The sequence below is a fragment of the Chelonoidis abingdonii genome, chromosome 3, assembly GCF_003597395.2.
Source record: "Chelonoidis abingdonii isolate Lonesome George chromosome 3, CheloAbing_2.0, whole genome shotgun sequence".
NCBI lineage: Eukaryota > Metazoa > Chordata > Testudines > Testudinidae > Chelonoidis > Chelonoidis abingdonii.
In genome coordinates, this window is record NC_133771.1 from 99,368,832 (window position 1) to 99,391,579 (window position 22,748).

At 41.8% G+C, this 22,748-nt stretch overlaps 1 protein-coding gene across 1 annotated transcript in view; it reads left to right on the top strand.

Moving 5' to 3' along the window:
• Positions 1-3,229: 3,229 nt before the first annotated feature.
• Positions 3,230-22,748, top strand: part of RNF217 (ring finger protein 217) — an 85,812-nt gene continuing 66,293 nt past the window's right edge. The window contains 4 exon segments of the mRNA XM_075063436.1: positions 3,230-3,349; positions 3,352-3,474; positions 3,476-3,570; positions 3,572-3,842. Of these exon segments, the coding sequence (XP_074919537.1) occupies positions 3,230-3,349; positions 3,352-3,474; positions 3,476-3,570; positions 3,572-3,842 (609 nt within the window).

Sequence of the window (22,748 nt, forward strand, 5' to 3'; positions counted from 1 at the left end):
TCACCTGGAACACTTTGACTTGGGAGATTGGTCCAAGCTGGAAGGGAGTCCAGTCAGTGTACTGAGAACTATGAACTGCCAGTAATATCTACTGTGGTGAGAGACTGCTTCATTCAAATTCTGCTTAATCTGTTAAAGTTAGAATTTAGACTGTTTCTATTTTTAAGTAACCAATTTTGTTCTCTATACCTGCTACTAATAATCACTTAAAATCTTTCTGTAGTTAATAAATCTGTTTTATATTTGGTTGAAGTGCTTGGGGAATCTTATCTCAGATTACAAAGGCTGGGGCATGTCCACTTTCCTTTGAAGAAGTGGTGATCTAATTGATGAACTTGCACTGTCCAAGGGAGTCTTGAGCAGCATAAGACAGTATATTTCTGGCGAGCAAAGCTGGGGATTGGGGTGATTGGCTGGTGCCTCTTTCTATATGACTTATGAGTGGCTTTGGGAGCATTCATGCAATTTAGGTGGGTGTGGGGTTCTACGTGCTGGTGGCTGAGTGATCATAGCACCTAGAGGGCATAGCATTGTGTGAGACAACCCAGGCTGGAGCATTAAGGTGGCATAATGGTCCCACAGTTCCAGGCTGTACCCCAGGGATCCTGTCACATTAGAGACCCCAGAACAGGGAGGGCCAAAGCCCCATGGCCCTCTCATTTTTTAAAGTAGACGGGCCAGGCCTGTCCACTTTCTGCCATGGGCCCGGCCCCCTGCCCCTTCTCTTCCTGGCCAGCCTGGAAGCTGGAGCTTGGCCCAGGTAAGAGCAGCCTGGGGTGTGGATGGTCTGCAGCTCCACACAGCTGCCCAGGTGTCTCTTTCACTAGGGCTGAAAACTTTCTAATCATAGAAAACCAAACCCCCTTGCCCCACCCCCCTCCTCATGGCCCTGCCCCTTCTTTGAGGCCCCGGCCCTGCTCACTCCAGGCCCCCTCCCTCCATCACTCACTCTCCCCAACTCTTGCTCACTCGCTCATTTACACCAGGCTGGGGCAGGAGGTTGAGGTGCAGGAGGGGGCAAGGGCTCTGACTGGGGGTGCAGGCTTTGGGGTGGGGGGCTGGAGGTGAAGGGTTTGGGGTGCAGGAAGGGACTCCGGGCTGGGGCCAAAGGGTTTGGAGTAAGGATGCCCCCACTTTTAGGAAGAATCCATTGCCCCTGCATCACACCCTTTTACCAATTTTTGTGTAGACATCTCTAAAAGATTATCAAATGGCAATACTGTATTAGCTTTCTTAGTTAATTTGAGTTGATTGCAAAATCAATTAATTGAAATTACAGTGGCCCAGATCCTCAAAGGTATTTAGGCTCCTAACTTCCATTGATTTCAGTAGAAAGTTAGGAGCCACCTGGGGCAATGGACTAAAACCACTAGCGTAGACAAGATATAAGAGGAAGAATAAGCTCCTTTTATTAAATGCCTGCTGTACTTGCCACTACCAACACTGCAGATGTCCTAGAATGGGCTTTATGTTATCTGCTGTATCTGTGTTGATGTTGAGTTCTGAAAGATATTTTTCCTTCCTTTTCGACAGCCTTTGTAAACATAATGCACAGGCATTTTTTCTTCAATCCTCTTACTTGCAAATGACCAGACACACTGAATGTGTATTTATAGATTTGTCTGATTTTAATTATTTAAATTACTTTTGCAGATGTCATAGTATTGTTCAGATTTGGTGTGCCAACCATAAACCTAAATACCTATGGCACTAAGAGGATAAAGATGATGATTCTATTTTTTACTGTTTTCTTTGGGAGTAATTTTTAATTGGACGTTGGATTTTTATTCAAAATATATCACATTCAAAGTATTTTTATATCACATTGCAATTAAAAAGGGTACTTGCTTCCTATGAGTGTGCTAACTTTCTCTACCAATGTATCCGTGAACCTGGGGGTGGGGGGGTGTACTAGTGCATAGGTGACTATTGCTTTTTAGAGTGAGGACAAATCATCACATCTTTCTTTTTTAATGGAAGGGTGTGGAGGTGGTCATCTGATTTTTTTCTGTAAATTAGATTTACACAGATATGCTGGAGTAAGAATATGGAAATACTATCTTGTGAAGAACCTTAATGACAAACTCTCTTTCTTGTGAAAACTTAGTGAACAAAACTGTAAATACACAAAAGGAGCACTTCCTTTTTATTTAAATACTGAAACTACTCTGAAGAAACCTCAATGTTCATGTCAAAGATTGTTTAAAGTCCTTATAGCCTGCTCCTGCTATACTTTGAGTATGTGGTGGGGAGCCAGGGAAGCTGGTGTGATTGTATGTTTGAGTGAACGAGAAGGGCATTTTTAATGGGTGTGTGAGTGTGTGTGTTGGGGGGCAGAATTAAGAGGAGTAGGTATGAGAAAGAGGCAATGTTAAGGGGTCAGAGTGTGTGTGTAAGAGGGGCAGGATTAAGCAGTAGGCAGGAGTTTGTGTGTGTGAGTGTGGCAGGATAAAGGGGTAAGTAGATATATGTGAGACAGAAGCGGGGGTGTTTGTGAGGGGCAAACGTGAAAGGTGGGTGAGTACATAGGGGTGTATGTAAAGTAAGGTGACCTGACATCCCAATATTATAGGAACCTTCCTGATATTAGGGGCGTTGTCTTATATATGCAACTCTACCCTGCCCCCCCCCAAAAAGTTCTGCTATTTCACACTTATTATCTAGTGACCCTAATTAATGCAGGCGAGGAAGAGCGGTTGGTTGGTAGGTGGGTGAGAGAAGAGCAGCATTAGGGGTGGTAGGGCAGCGTTATCTAAGCGAGGCGCAGGCAAAGCCCCAGAGGGGAGTGTGAGAAAGGGGCAGGGTTAAGAGGTGCAGGAGGTGGTGTGTACGTGAGGGGCTGGGCGGGTCCCTCGTGTGGGCAGGAAGGGGCGGAGAGTGGCCTGGCCCGGCCCGGCCCGGCCCGGCCCGGCCACATGTGAAGGGAGGCAGGGGCCGGTGCGGCTCCTGGGGGGGTCTGCGCTGAGGCTGGGCAGGATCGGGCAGTCCAAGCCCAGCTCTGTGACTCTCCGGGGGCCGTAGGGCCGACCGGGGCTGCGGAATGGGAGCGGGGCCCGGCGGAGCCCCCGGGCTGCCTTGACCTGCGCAGCCCCGGCGGCGAGCGGCGGCCGCTTGCCCCGGGAGCCGGCGGTCCGGCGGCGGTTCCTCGCTGTGGACGCGGAGCGGGCGCGGCCCGGACCCGGATAGCATGAAGCGGGGCCTGAGGCGGCTGGATGGGAAGCAGGCGGGGATGGGAGAGCAGCAGAGTTCGCTGAGCACCCTGCGCGGCGGCCCGCCGCCGAAGTGCGCCGTTTCACCGGCCGGCGGGGCCGGGAGCGGGCGGAGATGCGGCGGAGCTGGGGAGCCGGAGGCCCAGGTAGCAGGCGGCGGAGTCGCGAGCAGAAGCCGCTTCCCCGGGGCCCCGGGGATCCGGAAGCGCAGCGAGGGAGTCGCCAGCCCGCCCCTTGACCTCCCGCGGAGGAGCCGGGGGCTGGCGGGGCAGCCAGGGCAGCCCCCCGAGGAGGGCCGGGGCGGGCACTGGGGCAGCAGGCGCTGCGCCATCCCCCCGCGGGCGGCACTTTATTGCACCGTGTCTGGTAGGAACGGACCGGGCTGGGGCCGGGCCGGGACCCCTGCCCGCCACAACCCCCGGGGCCCTGCCTGCCCGCCGCGCCTCCGTCGGAGACCCCTTGACGTCGGGGGGCAGCATCGAGGTGGACTTTTACCTGCTGCCCGAGCCCTACTTCGGGCCCCTGCTGGTCCTCTGCTGCCGGGTGTGCCTGGAGGAGAAGCCCGTCAAGCCCCTTCCCTGCTGCAAGAAGGCGGTGTGCGAGGAGTGCCTGAAGCGCTACCTGAGCGCCCAGGTAAATGCCCCGGCCCGCCTCACCTTTTCTGTGGCGAGAAATGCCCCGGCCCCCCTCACCCCTTTTGTGGAGAGCCCTGACCCATCCCACTCAGCACCCAGGTACACACCTCGGCTCTCCTTACCCTTTCGATGGATGGCCCCAGGGCAGGTGCTTACATTTAGGCAGCCTAGGCAATCGCCTAGGGCGCCAGGATTATTGGTGGGTGGCATTTTTCCGGAGGGGGTGGCAGGCGGCTCCGGTGGAGCTGCCGCAGTCGTGCCTGCGGAGGGTCCGCTGGTCCATGGATCCGGTGGAGCTGCCGCAGTTGTGCCTTCAGACGATCAACTGCTCCCACGGCTGGGGTGGACCTCCAGCAGGGACGACTGCGGCAGCTCCACCGGAGCAGCGGGACCAGGGCGCAGCGCGGCGAAATTGCTGTGTGCCTAGGGCGCTAAAACCCCTAGCACCGGTCCTGGATGGCCCTGCCCCATCCCGTCTTGGCTCCCAGGTACATTTCCTTGCCCTCCTGAGCATCCAAGCTGTCAGCCTAGTTGCGAGAGCCCTGCCATTAGGGCAAGCTTCACGCCCCCTTTCCTATCCCATTTCTTAGACCTCAAACATAGTTAAAACTGAGTATTTTTCTCTGAACTGACTGGGTACAGGGCTGCTCCTTCTCTCATGTGTAGCAGAAGGACTTGCTGTTCACTGGAGCTGGACATTATGGAGGCGTGCACACTCTTCCCCTCAGTGGCTAAAGGATTTGTGTGTGTAGATTGAAGATGCTCTAAAGTTTAAACTTATTTTCTTTAAATTTCTCTTGAATTATCCCAGGCTGATGATATCAGTAGGTCAGTAAAACATGAAAGAGACTGGTTCGCTCCTGCTTCTCTTGCCAGAGGCAAATTAAAACTTTGCACTCCGCACTGGCTAGTACATCAGTCATTTTGTATGGACCCTGTGACTTTTTTCAGTGACTAGTTGAACTGGGCTAGGCTTAAATGGGAAAGGAAACATCTCACTCTGCCAATCTCACTTAGGCCTTGGCTACACTGGCACTTTACAACGCTGCGACTTTCTCGCTCAGGGGTGTGAAAAAAACACCCTCCCAGCACTGCAAGCTGAACCCCATGAGGAGGTGGAGTACGTGCAGCGCTGGAAGAGCTCTCTCCCAGCGCTGGCGCTGCGACTACACTCACCTCAAAGTGCTCCCACGGCAGCGCTTTGAAGTTTCGAGTGTAGCCAAGCCCTTAGAAGAAAAAGATGACAGGATGGAGATCACTTGATCATTGCTTGTTAGGCTCACTCTCTTTGGGGCACCTGGCATTGGCCACTGCCAGCAGACAGGATGCTGGGCTGGATGGATCCTTGGTCTAACTCAGTATGCCATTCTTATGTTCTTAGATCAAAATATAATTTAAAATTGTTTTCCTACCCTTATCTAATGGCAAAAAGAATCTCCATAGCTGGATTTAAAACTAGTCTGTATGTATCAGCAATACTAGTAGATTTATCAGGTTTATTTCATACAGCATACTGCAAACAACTGTTGAATTGCACACCAGGGTTGATTTTTCAGTCAATTACTTAAAACTAAGGTGAAGCCTTATAGCCTAGTATAGAAACACTTTGTACTACCTTGTTCAAACAAAGGTATTTACCAAACTGCTTCCAAATTTGATGATTTTTTTAATTAATATCTGAGAGCTATTGGCTTATCTGAGAGCTATTGGCTTATTTTAGTATCTGTTTATTACTTAAATGCTGAAGTATCATGCACAACCACATGCTTTATCATGCTTCACATTTTAGTGAGCTTACACCATCTTCCTCTGTTTTTACATGTTCATATTGTTGCCTCCCAGTCTGAATTTAAAAAGAAAAGTATGTTACTTTATAATTTAAATTGCTTACTGTGACATGATTGACTTAATCTCCCCCAACCTTAAAACTAACAGAATTGCTAACTAGCTTAGTAACTATAGGGTATTTTCTTTGAGATGACTGCCTGACAGACATACTCTGAGGCATGAGTTCCAAACTTTGGTCCTCATCCTGCAGACCCTTACAGTCAACAGCACTGCACTCCCATTAGTGGATATAAAAGTGTTTATAACACAAACTACAGCACAATTCCTTCTATTAAATAAAAATTAGGGCTGTCAGTTAATCATAGCTAACTTGTGCAATTAACTCATTAATTGTGATTAAAATACTGTGATTAATCAGTTTTTAATTGCATTGTTAAACAGAATACTAATTGAAATTTATTAAATATTTTTGGATGTTTTTCTATGTTTTCAAATATATTGATTTCAGTTACAACACAGAATACAAAGTGTCCACTGCTCACTTTATATTATATTTTATTACAAATATGTGCACTGTAAAAATGATAAACAAAAGAAACAGTATTTTTCAGTTCACCTCATACAAGTACTGTAGTGCAGTCTCTATTGTGAAAGTGCAACTTACAAATGTAGATTTTTTTTTTTTTTGTTACATAGCTGCACTCAAAAACAGAACAATGCAAAACTTTAGAGCCTACAAGTCCACTCAGTCCTACTTTTTGTTCAGCCAATCACTAAGACACACAAGTTTCCTTACATTTACGGGAGATAATGCTGCCCACTTCTTATTTACAATGTCACCAGAAAGTGAGAACAGGCGTTTGCATGAGATTTTAGTAGTTCGCATTGCAAGTAAGGATTTAAATACTATTTAAAAAGTGAATCATTTAAATGATTAAAAAATATTTTGTTTAAGTGGTGAACCAATTAAAGGGCCTGCTGGCGTGGCTGGGGCTGCACTGGCTGAGCAGCATTGCTCCAGCCGGGCAGCGTGACTGGGGCTGCTTTGTTCAGCGCAGCACCATTGGGGTCGGTGGGCAAGCAAGCCATGAGGTTAGTGGTTAAGGCAGATTAACCAGTAAGACTAATGCTTACTGGTTAACCAGTTAACATTTTACATCCCTAATTGCAAGATATTTACATGCTAGCTATGCTAAACATTTGTATGCCCTTTCATGCTTCAGCCACCATTCCAGAGGATATGCTTTCATGCTAATGACGCTCGTTAAAAAATAATGCATTCATTAAATTTGTGATTGAACTCATTGGGGAGAATTGTATGTCTCTGGTTCTATTTTACCTGCATTCTGCCATATATTTCATGTTATAGTAATCTCAGATGATGACTCAACACATGTTCATTTTAAGAACACTTTAGCTGCAGATTTGACAAAACGCAAAGAAGGTACCAATGTAACATTTCTAAAGATAGCTACAGCACTCAACCCAAGATTTAAGAATCTGAAGTGTCTTCCAAAATCTGAGAGGAATGAGGTGTGGTGCATGCTTTCAGAAGTCTTAGAAGAGCATCACTCTGATAGAGAAACTACAGAACCTAAACTACCAAAAAAGAGAATCAACCTTCTGCTGGTGGCATCTGACTCAGGTGATGAAAATGAACATGCATTGTTCTGCACTGCTTTGGATAGTTAGTGAGCAGAACCCATCATCAGGGTGGACGCATGTCCTCTGGTTGAAGCATGAAGGGACATGTGAATCTTTAGCGCATCTGGCATGTAAATATTTTGCAGTGCTGGCTTCAACAGTGCCATGTGGACACCTGTTCTCACTTTCAGGTGACATTGTGAACAAGAAGCGGGCAGCATTATCTCCTGCAAACTTGTTTGACCGAGCGATTGGCTGACCAAGAAGTAGGAGTGAGTGGACTTGCAGGCTCTAAAATTTTACATCGTTTTATTAGGGAATGCAGTTTTTTGTACATAATTCTACATTTGTAAGTTCAACTTTCATGATAAAGAGATTCACTACAGGACTTTTATGAGGTGAATTGAAAAATACAATTTCTTTTGTTTTGTGTTACAAGTATTTGCACTGTAAATTGAGCACTGTACACTTTGTATTCTGTTATAATTGAAATCCATATATTTGAAAATGTTGAAAACACCCAAAAATATTTAAATAAATGGTATTCTGTTATTGTTTAATCGTGAGTTAATCCGTTTAATTGCTTGATAGCCCTAATAAAAAACCAATTGTAAGACTAAAATAATGCTGATAAGGAAGGCAGGGAGTGCAGGTCCATGCAGTCAGTCATTGTGAAGAACAATATTTACTGTGGTAAGTAAATGTTCCCCTTGTTTAAAACATAAAATTCTTGCCCTGTGTAAATAGCAAGTAATTAGGATACTCACTGTGATTATTTTTTAATCACAGGAGATGTTGAGGTGTCTCAATTTAACAGTGACACTGCTATTCCGATCATTCTGAGAGCATCTGATTTGGAGGTTAAGGTCTTGTCTACAATGCAGTTTTAGCCTTTGGTGTAGCTGCATCAACGCAAGCTCTTTGTCTAGACGGTGGTGTAAACTGTGACATGCACTGATGCAGTCTACCTCAGTACAGACATTCACTAAATCTAGGGAGTAATGGAGTGTAAAGGTACAGATAAAACTCTGGTTATTGGGTTTATGTAGTTCTATAATGGGAACATCTGAGATATGTAATAGGAACTTTTAACACCTGTTGGTACTGGAATCCTTTCTGGTTCATATAGCACAGGCAGCTATGCTGTGGCAACCTATGACACGCTTGCCGAAAGCGGCACGCACGCTGATTTTCAGTGGCACTCACACTGCCTGGGTCCTGGCCATTGGTCCGGGGTGGGGGCTCTGCATTTTAATTTAAATGAAACTTCTTAAACATTTTAAAAACCTTATTTACTTTACATACAACAATAGTTTAGTTATATTATAGACTTCTATAAAGAGGCCTTCTAAAAACTTTAAAATGTATTACTGGCACGTGAAACCTTAAATTAGAGTGAATAAATGAAGACTCGGCACACCACTTATGAAAGGTTGCCGACCCCTGATATAGCATATCAGTTTGTGGCAGTTTACTGACAACTAGAACTATCCCTTCATGCTATTAACAGTCTAGAGATTTACCCTAGCGGAGACATTAGTTTTTGTTTGTTTTTTGTTTTTGTGTTTTAGAACTTAACTAGCATGTTCTTACACTAACACAGACAGGCAACTTAGACTTTTTCATGTTCTAGCTGGTTAAGTTGAAACATAGACTCGCTCCTGAGCTTTAACTCGACCAGCTAATGTGTGTGCCAAAGTGCAGTTTGCTTCGTCTGTGCTAGTGTTGGAATGTGCTAGAGCTAAATGACATTTGAAAAACAAAACCTGAAATCAAGACAAAAGTGGAATGTCTTTAGGGAATAGTGTCATTTTGTTCAGATGGTAATAAACTCCACGTTGCATCTGATAGAATGAGAAGAATTTGAAGGAGGCACATATAGATATGTTTGTTTCCAGTCTAAGAGAAATGTATCCAGTAAGGATCCTTGATACTTCCTGTCCTCAGAATAGAACGGATTTCATTTTGCATTGAGTTCTACGGCAAATAGGTCCACCTGAAGAAGTTTTCTATCTGAGAGCATGGGTTTGCCACTTCTGCTGGATATTGTCCTTATAGCTGAGGTCATCTGTCAGAATGTTATCTTTGCCTTTAACGTGGAAATTTCCAGTTCTTCATAGCTTCCTGATTTGGTAGTTGTGCTGAGCCCCACTCTGACAGTTGACTTGGCACACAGCAATAGTATTACTAAAAGTTGTGAAAAAGGACACTTTGAGGCAGGATAAAAATGCCAGGCAGGCTAGACAGCATGACAAGCTATCAAGAACACGACAGCTGGACTCTTCCTAAGTCTAGAGACCTTGTATTATGAGATGTTTCAGCTGAGCTCTGCAATCTAAACCTGATGTGTCTATTATTTAGACTGTTGATGATGGTTGCTGAGGAGTTCCCTTCAACCCAGCCCATGCAGTGCTTTTATCCACAGCCATGGAGATTCAAGTTGCAGGGTGCTCAGTGCTTGCCATGATTGTCTACATTACAAATTGAGGCGGTTGAACTCTTTTTAGCTAATCCTGCATTGATCTCAACTAGAGTTTGATTACAGGAGCAGGAAGCCTTCAGACTGAGGAGTCTGATGCAGAATTTCAGTTGTCTGAGGATTTGTCCTGAGCTAAAGCAACTTTGAACATAAACTGTAACTAGTCTAGTGGGAGGTGCATGGTCTGGAGTCTGAAGCTGTCCCTGTTAACTACTCCATCTGCAGGAGAGTGGGCTTTTGAGGGATGGGTCTTAGGCCTAAGAAATAGAACAGCTAATTATCTTAGGAACCTAGTGTGCAGCCCTTTGAGGTGTGAGGTCTAGTATTGACTAGTCATTAAGAAATGGACATACACAAGCTTGGTTAGGGCTGCTGTTACTGCTGTACGCTCTGTGATGGGTCTTGGCGATGGCTATACAGAGTCCAAATGGCAGACACCTCCTCTCCGATTGTGTTGCTCTGCTACACAAAACCTGAAGTATTTGCTATCTTCAAATCAAGACTCTCAGACTAGTCTTCTGGATACAAGGATGTTATCTCAAATGCTAACATCACCATATAGAATTTCATCTGCTTGATAAATTTGTTAAGAAATCTCAAACACAGTGAGATGCAGTTCCCTCTTTTGGGACTCAGGAAATAACAAGAAGTAGTACTCCTTTTCCAAGTACTGTTAAAGGACCTCTCCTAAGACTCTATCTGGAATAGAACAAGTTTTGTCTTGAAAGCACTTCCTTATGAGAGGAATTTCTGGGAAAGAAGAGAAGGCAGGATGGAGTGGAAATAGTTCTTGGAAATTAGTTCAAATAGTGTAACCTCCTTCTAACTTCCCCATGTAGCAAGGGGAAAGGAAAGGCAGCTGGCAAGAAGGGAAAATGTCTTCCATCAAGTTTGGTTTGAGCCTCTTAACAGACATCATCACTACCGTGAGGAGTGCATTTAAGAACCTACACAGAACAGAATACAATAGACCTGTGAAATGTAGTGTTTTGGTCCAGTTGTTGTAGGAGCTGAACCACTGGCAATGACAGAGAGTCTCTGATGGTAAAATCTGCTCTTCTCTTCCGAAGATACTGATTGCCTCTGAATAAGTCCTTGCCTGGACAACGGGTGGAAAAATCCTGGTCTTTGAAGTTGTAAGGTGATAGAACATATTAGCAGAAATATCAAAGCCTAACGACTTCAGAATTGCATTAAAGTTTCTGCATAATTTTCCTATTGAGCAAGCGTGGGGCCTGTAGTGACAGATTTTCAGAAGTTTTTAATCATGGCTTCTGAAATGGTGCTGAACAGGGTTTTTTTCCTCCTACAATTGCAATTAAATGGTGTTCACTCATTCATTGCCAATGACTGTTTTCTGCTTTGTTTAATTTTGCTAGCATAGGACAAGACTTAAGAATCACAGCCACCCCCTACCACATATACATCAAATTCCACCTAAATCTGTCTCTGGAATATGCCATCTAATGCTTAAGCAGTCTGGCAGAGCACTTTCTGCCGATGGAAAAATTACTCTGCAACTGCAAAGTATTCTGTTTTACAGATGTAAAAACCAAAAGATGAGATGAGATTAATTTACTGGGAGTGAGTTGGGGACTGATTTAGTCATTAAAGTTTAGCAGATGAGACCAGAGTTCTGATAATGGTCCTGATATTGACTTATTGTACGTGACCTTTGGTAAGTCACATACCTTCTCTCTGCCTCAATTTACCAATCCAAAACTTGGGCATGATATTTAACTGACCTCTCAGGGAATCCTTTAGGGTTAATTAGGAACTGGTTGCCTGAGAAAATGCTTTTGTTTCCTATATCATGTTTACTACCTTTAAACAGAGCCATTGGGGCTATAGGAAGGAGATGATTGGAGTAAGATCCCAGTGCCTGTGTGCCAGGTGGGGGTGACCCTAGAAAACATGGATCTGGCCATAAGAATTCCGTGGCATGAGACCTGAAGAAGATGGCCACTTGCAAACCTCAGCATAGGTAGCATGTTGGGGTGGGAGTGGAGAGTGAGAGGGTGGAACTGCAGTGCTCTTTCTGGGCAGCACATCTATGGGTAGCCTTCTTAGTGCTGATTAAATTACCCCTCGGGCTGCTCCCCAGGACCAGGAGGCAATACGTGGCTGAAAGCTAGGTTAACAATCCTTCCCTTGGGCTGTAAATTTTGTTCTGCGTAGTGTAGAACTGAAGAGAAAAAGGGAGAGATTAGTGTACTTGACTTCTCAACCTCAATATTGTATTCATTCTGCTTCTCTTACATGTCATTCAGCTTTCTTTATTTTAGAAGCTGTGTGTACACGCACAAGCCTGATAAATGAATGATTCACTTCCTGCTGTCTGCTAGTGGTTTGTAAATCTGAGTCAGAGTGAATATTTGGTGTTTGTTTATTTGAGAATTCCCTCTAAAAACAAAACCAGACACAGTGAAAGCATTTGGTACAAAGATTTATGAATAACTTTAGCCATTCATAGAACAAAATCTTGGCTAAATTTGTTCTGGATGGATGAACTGCATGAAACTGAGGTGAAGAATTACACTTGTAGTAGAACCTAACTTTTTTCTCACCTCATTAATCTGTAAACTTGATAACTACCACACAAAACTGGTAATCTTATTGCCTAATTTTCAGCAAATATTAAAATGAGATTAGTGAGATTTCATTACTTCTATAAATTCTGGTACAGTACACTAGTAAATATGTGAAGTATTTTAATTAAATCTATACTATCATTTTCCTCATAAATGAACCAAGTAAATCTTGTGGTACAAGACCCTTGCTGTTGTTTTTATTGCTCTGTTTACTTGTGGATCATCAAGTTTTGAGAGTTAGATTTTGGTTCCCCATTTGTTAGTGATGTGTTTTACTTTGAGTTTGCTTGCGGTATTCATTCCTATGTTAAAGGAACATTGTCAGGTCAACTTAAGTGGCATACTCTATTGTGAATATTTTTATATAGTAAGTTGACCCCTTAAAGATCCTGCAAGTGAAAGAAAATGGAGGAAAAATAATTTTTGTTTCATTTTTTCCTCTATGCAGTCAGTCTGTCCCCTGTTTATGTGGGTCTTTCATACAACTGGAGGAAAAAAAACTGAAAACATGACTGTAAAACCATGTGGGCTGATGGGGAGGTGGGAGCAGGTGTATTGCCTAACTTGATCTTTAAAACTGACTAGATTTAAAGCTGCCTCCGTTGTGCTTGCATGAGCTTGATGTGACTCCTTATGTGCTAAATAGTCTTTATGCTTCTCTGGTGATATAAGGTGGATGCAGAGCTACCCAGTGTGAGCAGCTGAGAATTATGATTATGTGGGGAAATCATCAGCAGGTGTACAGCTGGCATATCCAGATCTAATCCAACAGCCCCTTCCTCATCTGTATATGGAGCCGGAGAGTATGTGTCCAGACTGTGCTGTGCTTCAGTGGTTGCTGGCTGGCATAACAGTCCTGGGGGTGTTAGGAGCTGTTTTAGCAGTCTTGAAACTGCTCTAAACTATGTTGGATTTGGGGGGTGGCTTAGAATAGATCCCAAGATTGGGAACCTACAAAGAGATCTGTTAATGTGGATGTTCCCAGTGTTTATTGGACATGGTTAAGGATTAAACTCAAGAACTTGAAAGTCAAATGATATGCAAAATAAAGCCAAATGTTGAGTATTTTTATAGCACTCTCAGATATGTAAAGAGATTTTTCCACATTTTTTTATTTTTAAAGGGAGAAATAACTGGTTTGGGATTAGGCTTGGAAAATGTTGACCCTAAAGGAGAATGTTTCTGAAAGTTATGCGCATATAAAAACAGAAGGTATTAATAGAACTCTGTATGTAATTGCCCTAATGATTGCATTAATTACCGTAAATACTAACAGAAAATATTGGTGAGTCTGAATTATAATCAGGCTTGGCAATCTAGCTCCCTTAAATCATTTGGCCCGTGCTACGTGGAATGCTGTTTCATACTCAACATTCTCATGGAATTTTGGCTAGCATGCTCAGATAGAATGCTGTAGGTTTCATAAATGTATATTCTGATGTTGATAAAGTTTGATTTGGGATGGAGGGAGATCATCTAGGTTACAAATTATTAAGTGACCAATGGGGTGGGGCAGATGGGGGTGTACTTAGGACAAAGCAGGAGGAAGGTTTGAGAAGGACAGGGCAAATGAATGACCAGCAATCCTGTGAGGCTGAGACTGACAGCTGCATGGGAGAACATACCAAATAATACTAGGAAGTACTGTGTTGTGTATTACACCACTGTTCTAAGCTCTTGTTTTTGTCTGGAAATAAAAATTACATTAAATAGAAGTTAAGATTGATAATACATTGTAACGGGGTTTAGGCCTTTTGGGGTGTCACCTGTTGTGCTAGGGTGCCACTGAGTCAGTCTGTTCTGCCAGGCTGGGTCCCCTTTACCTGGCCTTGCTTGGCTAGGCTCACAAGCCTCTTCCAGCCAAACATGCAGGCAGGGCCACACCCAGTTGCACAGAGAGACAGAGATCCATCCGCTCTGGAAAAATTCAGCCTTAGGGGCTCGCCCCAACACTTTGGTGCCTCTACTTTTAAGGGGTACAAACCCGAAGGTTTTATTAAATTTGCCCCTTCCCTCAATGTGGAGGGAGATATGCACAACTCCCCCCTCTGCCCCCCCCCACATTAGAAATCACCAGGGTGAATTTGATTTAAATCTAGTCAGGAAGACTTGATTTAATCATGGATTTCTACATAAAAGTGCATTCTTGTTGGTTGTTATAACCTTAATACATATTCTTCACAACTCAGAGATCGATGTAGGTTTCGTTTTTAGAAGGTACACACTATACATTTTTAAGTGATCTATTTTGAAAACTTTTCAGATTAGTTTTACAGCTATATCAGAAAATGGATGATTGTGTGGTTATTTCATTTACCAAAGGTAATTGAAGTAGATAGTTCACCTCCCAAAGACTACATAAATATTTCCAACTCAACAGGTTAATATTAATATTTGGAGGATTTTCTTGCCATGCTGTATTAGGAGGAGAACATCACCAGACAGACATCTGAATTTGTTTTATTTAACTAAAACAATGTTATGTATTCTGGACTTTTTTCTTCAGCAGCAAACATAATAATTTAACAAAACAAGCATAAGAATTTTTGAATTTAGTTAAACATTCAGGTTTTTTAAAATCAGGGTTGTTTTTGTTAAAGTTGTTTTTAACTAAAATAGTTAAATATTTAAAAAAAAAAACACAGAAATTAAATCGACTGTGTCAGCCAGGTCAATGTGAGAAACTTAAAATATTGGCTTCTGCAGCTAACGCAGTCGTCTTCATCTTCATTTTCCTGTTTGTTCGTAATCTGGAAAAGAAAAACAAGCTTTCCTGCTTTTTCAGGTTTCAAACAATTTTTCAGTTTGGACTGAATTAGTCCAAAGGAAGAATATATTCTCTCTAAACCGGCAGAAGAAGCTACTGTTGTTGAAGTGATAATCTCACTTTTAACAGTCTCTGAATCCAAGTGCTTAAGTGATTTTCACCGGTTCACTGGTGTGACTTTCTTTAAAACATCATCAGCAAACATATATTTCTTGAACGGTTCACCCTTAGCTCTGAAGTTTATTATTGTTGGTATTATGGTGGGATGATTGCTGGATGTCTATGTCAGAGCCAACTCCTCTTCTTCAGCAGTTAAGGTTTGACCCTGGTACTAAGTATTGAGAATATTTGCGAGAAAATGAGCTGGAGATAGTGCTTGTCCCATTTGTTTTTTTTAATGCTTGTAATTTAATTCTGTCAACGCATATTTCTCTTTTTGAGATCTCACTCAGTTCCTTCCAAATTTCAACAGCATCAGCAATAAAACAGCTATTTCCCTGCATTTTGTTCAAGGCTACAGAAATAGGCTTTAGGGTACTCAGCATGTGTTTAATATTTCTCTTAAGCCCAACATCTATTTTTTTCACGATTTTGTTCACAAATTGTCATCCAATTAGGTCAGTTCTTGATATAGTGCTCAAAACAGTCCACTACTGAGTTCCATTGCACTTCTGTGGGAGAGTTAGCTTGGTTCCTCCCAGTTTTTTCAGAGCAGGTGCTGCAAAGTGGTTGTTATGGAAGTATTTTGCAATTTCAACAACATTAGCCTTTATTTCTGGAACACTGAACTCTTAGGCTAGGAGGTGCATCAAATGAGCACTGCAACTGTACATTATTTGCTTTGGACTCTCTTCACTCTCTCTTAAATTTCTTCTCATCTTGGATACATTGCAGCATTGTCTGTGACCAAGCTGCATACTAGACATTTGAAATTTCTTTTCACAGTTTGTTATAGCATTTACTGCTACTTCTTGTAAGTATTCTCCTGTGTGTGCATTTCCTTTTGTATCAATTGTTTCTACATTGCCTTCTTCTGTTGTCACACAGGCACATACAACGGGATCGTTGTGGACATTGCTCCACCCATCAGGACTCAGGTTAACAATTTTACCCTCTAGACCTTTAGCACACTGCTCAATTTCTCTTTCATACACTTTATCCAGCAATTTGCCTACGACATCTGCTCTGTTGGGTGGACTTATCCTGGTCTTAATGACTGAACCATATTAATGAAGTGTGGGTTCTCAATCATGCAGAAAGGAGAGTTTGTTGCATAAACAAACCGGGCAATTTTTTCATCCATTACCTCTTTTTATAACCTGATGGTTCTTATCACAAACTTCTCTATGGTTATTTCTGCATGATGGAGATTTTTTTTTTCTTCTTTTGGCTACAAGTGGTATACTAAGCCGATATGACTGAAACACTATCATTGGCAAATAAATCTGAAACAATAGAAAATGATGGTGATCTTGAAAGTGGATAGTCTTCAGAATCCTGTATGTTGAGGATGGATTCTCCTAAACAAAAGTCAATTACCACCATACTGTACTCATTACACTCACTGACAATCAGTACTCCTTTAAAGGTGAAATTGTAAAAGGAAGATCTGCCTGTTTCAGCTATTTATTTTTTATCACAACTGCATCTAAAATGATAGTACCATAGAGTAACAACTATATTTTTTGCTCAAACGTGAGAATTCAAGAATAGTCCAGAAGGAAGACAGGCAGTCCTTAAGAAAGAAGTATGAAATAAAAAAGTTTACCAACCTGAAGTTCCTGCATGTTCAGACATGTTCCTTTCATCATCTTCAACACAGCTTCCTCCTGAGAAGGAACACTTCTCATGATGTTTCATTCAAGCAACCAGGCCTTGCATTTATTTGTTACACTGTTTGCATTTTGCATGCATGCCTTTTTCCCAAAGGTAGAGGAACTTCATTAAAATATTCCCAAACTGGGTTTCTTTTACAGCCTGCTGCCATTATAGGCTTTCCCTTCTAGTGAGAGAAAGGTATGGTAGATCTCAAATCAATGAAGGCTATACTCAAAAGACCTCAAGACTTCTGGAATATGCTGCTCAAACAGTTCACTTTTGTTTCTACTGCCAGTCCCTCCCTTCTCACATTTATCTCCAGACTTCTTCTCCTTGTCCAGACCTGTTCCTCCCCTAACTACCTTCTATTCATTGAACTTTTTGAAACTTTGTACTTTTAGAGAGAGGTAAGAGATTGACTCTGTGTACACAAATTTGCAGAGGGAAAGTAGGATTGAGGTCCGTTATTTCTCACCACCTGTATATTTTATTTATTTATTTAAAAACATTTTTGTTGTTAAGAAGCATGTTACCTGTGGAGATACAAATCCATAGTTTGAGAACTGCAAAACTAAGCATCTCTGATGGTATCTTCTAGACTGAGCACTGAGTCTCATTGGGTAGTTAGAAAGATTAACCTAAATCTATACAGAAGCCCCTGGAACCCGATAAAATTGGGTTCCTAATTCATAAACTATTGGAACTCATTTACAAAACTTCTCTTAAACATTACATTAATATATTGTTTCATACTATAGAATTAGAATTTATTATCCATATTCCATGATGAGATATCTTTGAGCTATAATGCATCCTAATTAAAGCTATCTTTAAATAGATTTTTTCCTCAAAAAGCATTTTATCAAAAATCTGATTTAAAAAAAATCATTGATTTTTTTTTTTTATCCCCCCTGGACATTACATAAATTGGATTATATTATAAACAAGAAATAAGTTTTTATTAACTAAAAAAGGTGAATTTTAAGTGAATATAAGAGATAACAGACAGGACAAAGCAGATTACTGAGCAAATAAACCAAAGTATGCAAGCTAAGCTCAATATACTTAAGAAACAGGTTACACAATGTAATTTCTTACCCTAAATGTTATTTTAGACAGGTTGCAAAGTTTCTGTGGTTCAGAGTTCTTGTTATATTCCTTTTCAGACTGGACCCCTGACTCAGCCACCTTCCCTTCCCTTCAGGTGGCTTTAGCAGTCTTTCTTCTTGGGCAGATAGACCATGGCGGGGGCGGGGGGGGAGTTTTGTTTGCCTTCCTCTCCACCCTTAAATAGCATTTACATAAGATGAGAATCCTTTGTTTCCTAAACTTGACCCCGTTTTCCATCCGGTGGAAAGTTACAAGAAGTCCCAGGTAATGTTTAGTATCAAGTGACAAGACCCACCTGACTCTGTAGTATCACAGCATCCATGATCTCCTCATATGGGACCTGTTCCAAACCCCTAATCCTCTTAGTTGTCCTTCTCTAAACCTTTTCTAATGCCAGTATATCTTTTTTGAGATGAGGAGACCACATCTGTATGCAGTATTCGAGATGTGGGCCTACCATGGATATTCTCAGTCTTATTCGCTATCCCTTTTTTTAGTGATTGCTAACATCCTGTTTGCTTTTTTGACTGCTGCTGCACTCTACGTGGATGGCTTCAGAGAGCTATCCATGATGACTCCAAGATCTCTTTCCTGATTAGTTGTAGCTAAATTATCCCCCATCATACTGTATGTATAGTTGGGGTTATTTTTTCCAATGTGCATTACTTTACATTTATCCACATTAAATTACAGTCCAGTCTCACCATTCTTCTACTGTCTCCAGGTTCCTCTAATGGCTAGTCCACATAGAGGATGACAACGTACTGCTGTTTCTAGTCACTCCGTTAGCTCAAGTGGCAGAGTTTTGTGCTGTACATGTAAAGGTTACAGCTCTACCAATGAAGCGTGTGAGAATCAGTATTTCTTCATGTGATGAAATTTCTGGGTTTCATGTGTGTGTTTTTTGTTTGTTTTAAACAAGGGTCTTACATGTGGAAAACTGTTAAAATAACATTAAGGTTGCAAAGTGAAGCATGAAAAGTTAGGAAATGCCAGTAATTGAGATTGCCTAGCAACCCTGATTCATCCCACTTGTGTGTATATATTATCATAAGTCTTTAATTACATGATCACATTTTCTCCACATAACTGCTTCCTCATTTGGTTTACACGATGGATGAATGGTACTCACTGAACAAGCCACTACTTGGTATTTTTATTGTTATTGTTCACTGCGTGGCCCCATGACTTAATTACTGCATTCTATTCAAACTCAGCTCTAAAGGCAGAACTGACTTCCTCCATGGCACTGATTACTATAAGATATGAACATTAATGAATCTATTTTCACAGCATTCCTCTGAGGTGGTGGCTTTCCAGGTGTGTGGATGAGGGAACCAAGGAAGAGAGAGGTCAACACTGTCTGCTAATCTTGAGTGTCCAATTTGAGATGTCCCCGAGTCTGATCTGTTTTTCAGAATATTTAGCATCACATAGCACAGTTCCCAGTTATTTCAGTTGCAGCTATGAGTGCTCAAGTTGAGCATCCATAAAATGAAGAACATTCAGTCAGTGACCACCTGTGAAATACTTGGTTAAGTGATTGACTAGCATCATGTGGATTCTATTCCTGCTTCTACTTCAGAGTTCCCAGTCTTCCAGGTCAGCCTTCAGGTGCCATGACCAGGAGACTGTTCTTTCTCTTCTTGGAGTTGCCTGCCTTATTCATTGCACATCTTCCCAGTTGTGCAGCAAATGAGGCAGGGATGCTACAGACAAAAGTCTCTTATTACACAGCCCTGAGTGATCTGACAAGCAGGTCCTTCTTGAGCACTGAATGAGGCAGGGATCCTGTGGAAAAATGTGATTATATAATTAGAGACTGCATCATTGTGTACACACAAGGGAGCTAAATTAAGTCTGCATAAGCAATGTTAATTCTGGCATTCTCTGATTTTTGAGTGCTCAACTTTGTAATTTTAGCATTCTAACAAGGGGTGTGTGTGTGTAATAGATTATGTAGTATGTCATGTCTCACAAAGTAGTCTCCTGCTCTGGTTTTCCTGAGCAGCCAGAAGGCCATCTTCACTTACTACCTAAAGATTCCACAGGGTGTAAGGGAAGGGAATCATCACAGGATGTAAGTCTGCTGTAGCAGTGTCTTTGCTGCATCTTTTCCAATGCAGGTGGTGATGTCAGCTCCTCTGTTCCCTTCTCCTGGCGCAAACACATGTCAGGCTGATCCTTAGCTTCTGGAATGGGACCATAAGCTCCTGGACACAAGAGCCAACTTTTGGAGAATGCTGTAACTTAGACAGCTGACTGGTCCAAGGAAGAAGAGAGTGTAAAGATTGCTTAAAGTTTAGTTCTTCCAGACCAGAGAATCTGGCCCAGCATCTGTAGAATATTATTTATTTTTACACACTTGAATGTAAGTGAATGCAGTGTGTCGTGATGGGGGGAAGCCCTTATACTCTTATATGGGGTAGAATCCTACAAAATCTGTTGCCTTAAACTCATGTAGCGTGTAACTTTTTAAAAGCATCCCCTCCCTCCCCCCATACACACACATTAGAGCATTATCTAAGACTTTATTATCCAAAATTTTAAAGTACATATAAACTTTGGTATGTGTCTTGATTTTAAGGAGTACATAAACAAAAATTAACAAGAATGATATCCATATTTGTTGACCTGCTTTTTGAGTAAGGCCCCAATCCTGCGAATGACAAGTAAGTGGAACTGTTCTCATGTGTAAAGGTAGGCATTGGTGTAACTGTTTGTTTGCAGGATCTGGGCTTCAATGTACAAAGCAAGTGATATGACTAGGAGCTAGCTGAAGTAGTGTGGCTATTATAGACATAATCTTTTAAAATTAGATTAAGTTTTTCCTTATATATCCCATAGTTCAATGTGCAAAACTTGAAACAAAGGCTCTATATAGTATATATGTGAGAGTCTGTGAGGTTCCAATTGACTTAGTAGGACTATTTTTTTCCCCAGTTAGAGTAGAATTATACAGCTCATACTTTCTCCACAACTGTCTGTGGTAGTATTTAGCACACTTGCATGTTTAGTACACTTCTATAAAATGGATTTCTGTGGAGGTGGAAAGTAGACTTCAGAGATTTTTATTATTAAAAACAGATTTATAATTAGGGTACACCATGCACCAGAATACAACAAAGGATCAATTTTGTTTTAATAAAATGTTCCGTTTAAATCTAAATGATTCCATAAAACACTCTTAAATTTTCCCTTGGTGCTGCTTAATGTTGCTTGGCAGGGAATGACTTGTGGGTTTAAAAAGTAATCTTGTGGCTTTGTAATGTTTGTCATTTACTAATTGAGTGACCAAGAAGTAGACTCTGTGTGTGTGTGAGAGATATTTATTTTCAGGGTCCCACGATTGCCTCTACATTATGGAATTGGCTGTAGAATGTCACCCTAGAAGCAGGATTTGGCTGCCACATCTAAGCTTTTATTTATTCTTTTAACTTTGATTTTAGCTCTTTATGGTTGTGAAGATAACTACCTAAATGTGAATTGATGTAATGTACTTTACTGTGCAGACAGCATGAAAGGAAAGCTTTTAGAGTAGTATGATTTGTTCCTGTTCACCCTAATAAGATGTTAGTCTGAAATTTACTCATGCAATTTTAAAGGTCTTGTTAACTTATTTCACTGATGGCAGTATTGGCAGACTGTCCAGCTGATGTGTTTTATCCATCACTTGTTAGCTGTAGTGGTGGAGAAATAGAGGGGGCCACAACAGGACATCTGGCTGTTGACCTGGATTGCTGCGGCAGGGAAAGGAGTCAAAAACCTTGCCCACTTCCCATAGTTTTCTTTCATCTATCCTGGAAAAAAATCAGGTGTGTGTGGTCTCTGCTCACAGGGGGAACAGAAGGAGGAGATGCATACTTTCCCAAGTACGAAAAATCTTAACTATCCTCATGGTGTAAAAAAACCCCAAGCCATCTATTGCCCTTTCCAAGTTGCCAAAAGTCCCATCTTGACAGAAGCCTGCAGGTTTTATGCATTAATTCAAAATCTTGCAGCATACTAAACAATGAAAATCTGGAGGCAGCACATATGGGGGAAAAAATCCATGGTTTTGTTGTTTTTTTTTTTAGTTTCATATTAAATTAAACTAATTCAGATAAATTCAAGATTTTGTTAATCTACTGCAGAAATTTCATTCTAATTCAGAATTAGCCCTATGTCACAGAAATCAGGATTTTGCTGCGGAATTGAGTTTGTGTGCCAGAGACTGTTCAGGCCCCTTCATATAATCTGATCCTATGGAGCCCTGAGGGTATCTTTGTTTCTTTCAGGTTTCAGAGTGGTAGCTGTGTTAGTCTGTATCAGCAAAAAGAATGAGGAGTATTTGTGGCATCTTAGAGACTAACAAATTTATTTGAGCATAAGCTTTTGTGGGCTAAAACCCACTTCATTGGATGCATGCAGTGGAAAATACGGTAGGAAAATACACACACACACACACACACACACACACACACACACACACACACACACACACACACACACACACACACACACACACACACACGATGTGAAAAAATGGGTGTTGCCATACTAACTATAACGAGAGTAGTCAGTTAAGGTGGGCTATTATCAGCAGGAGGAAAAAAAAACTTTTGTAGTGATAATCAGGATGTCCCATGTCCAACAATTTACAAGAAGGTGTGAATAACAGTAGGGGGGAAATTAGCATGGGGAAATAGATTTTACTTTGTGTAATGA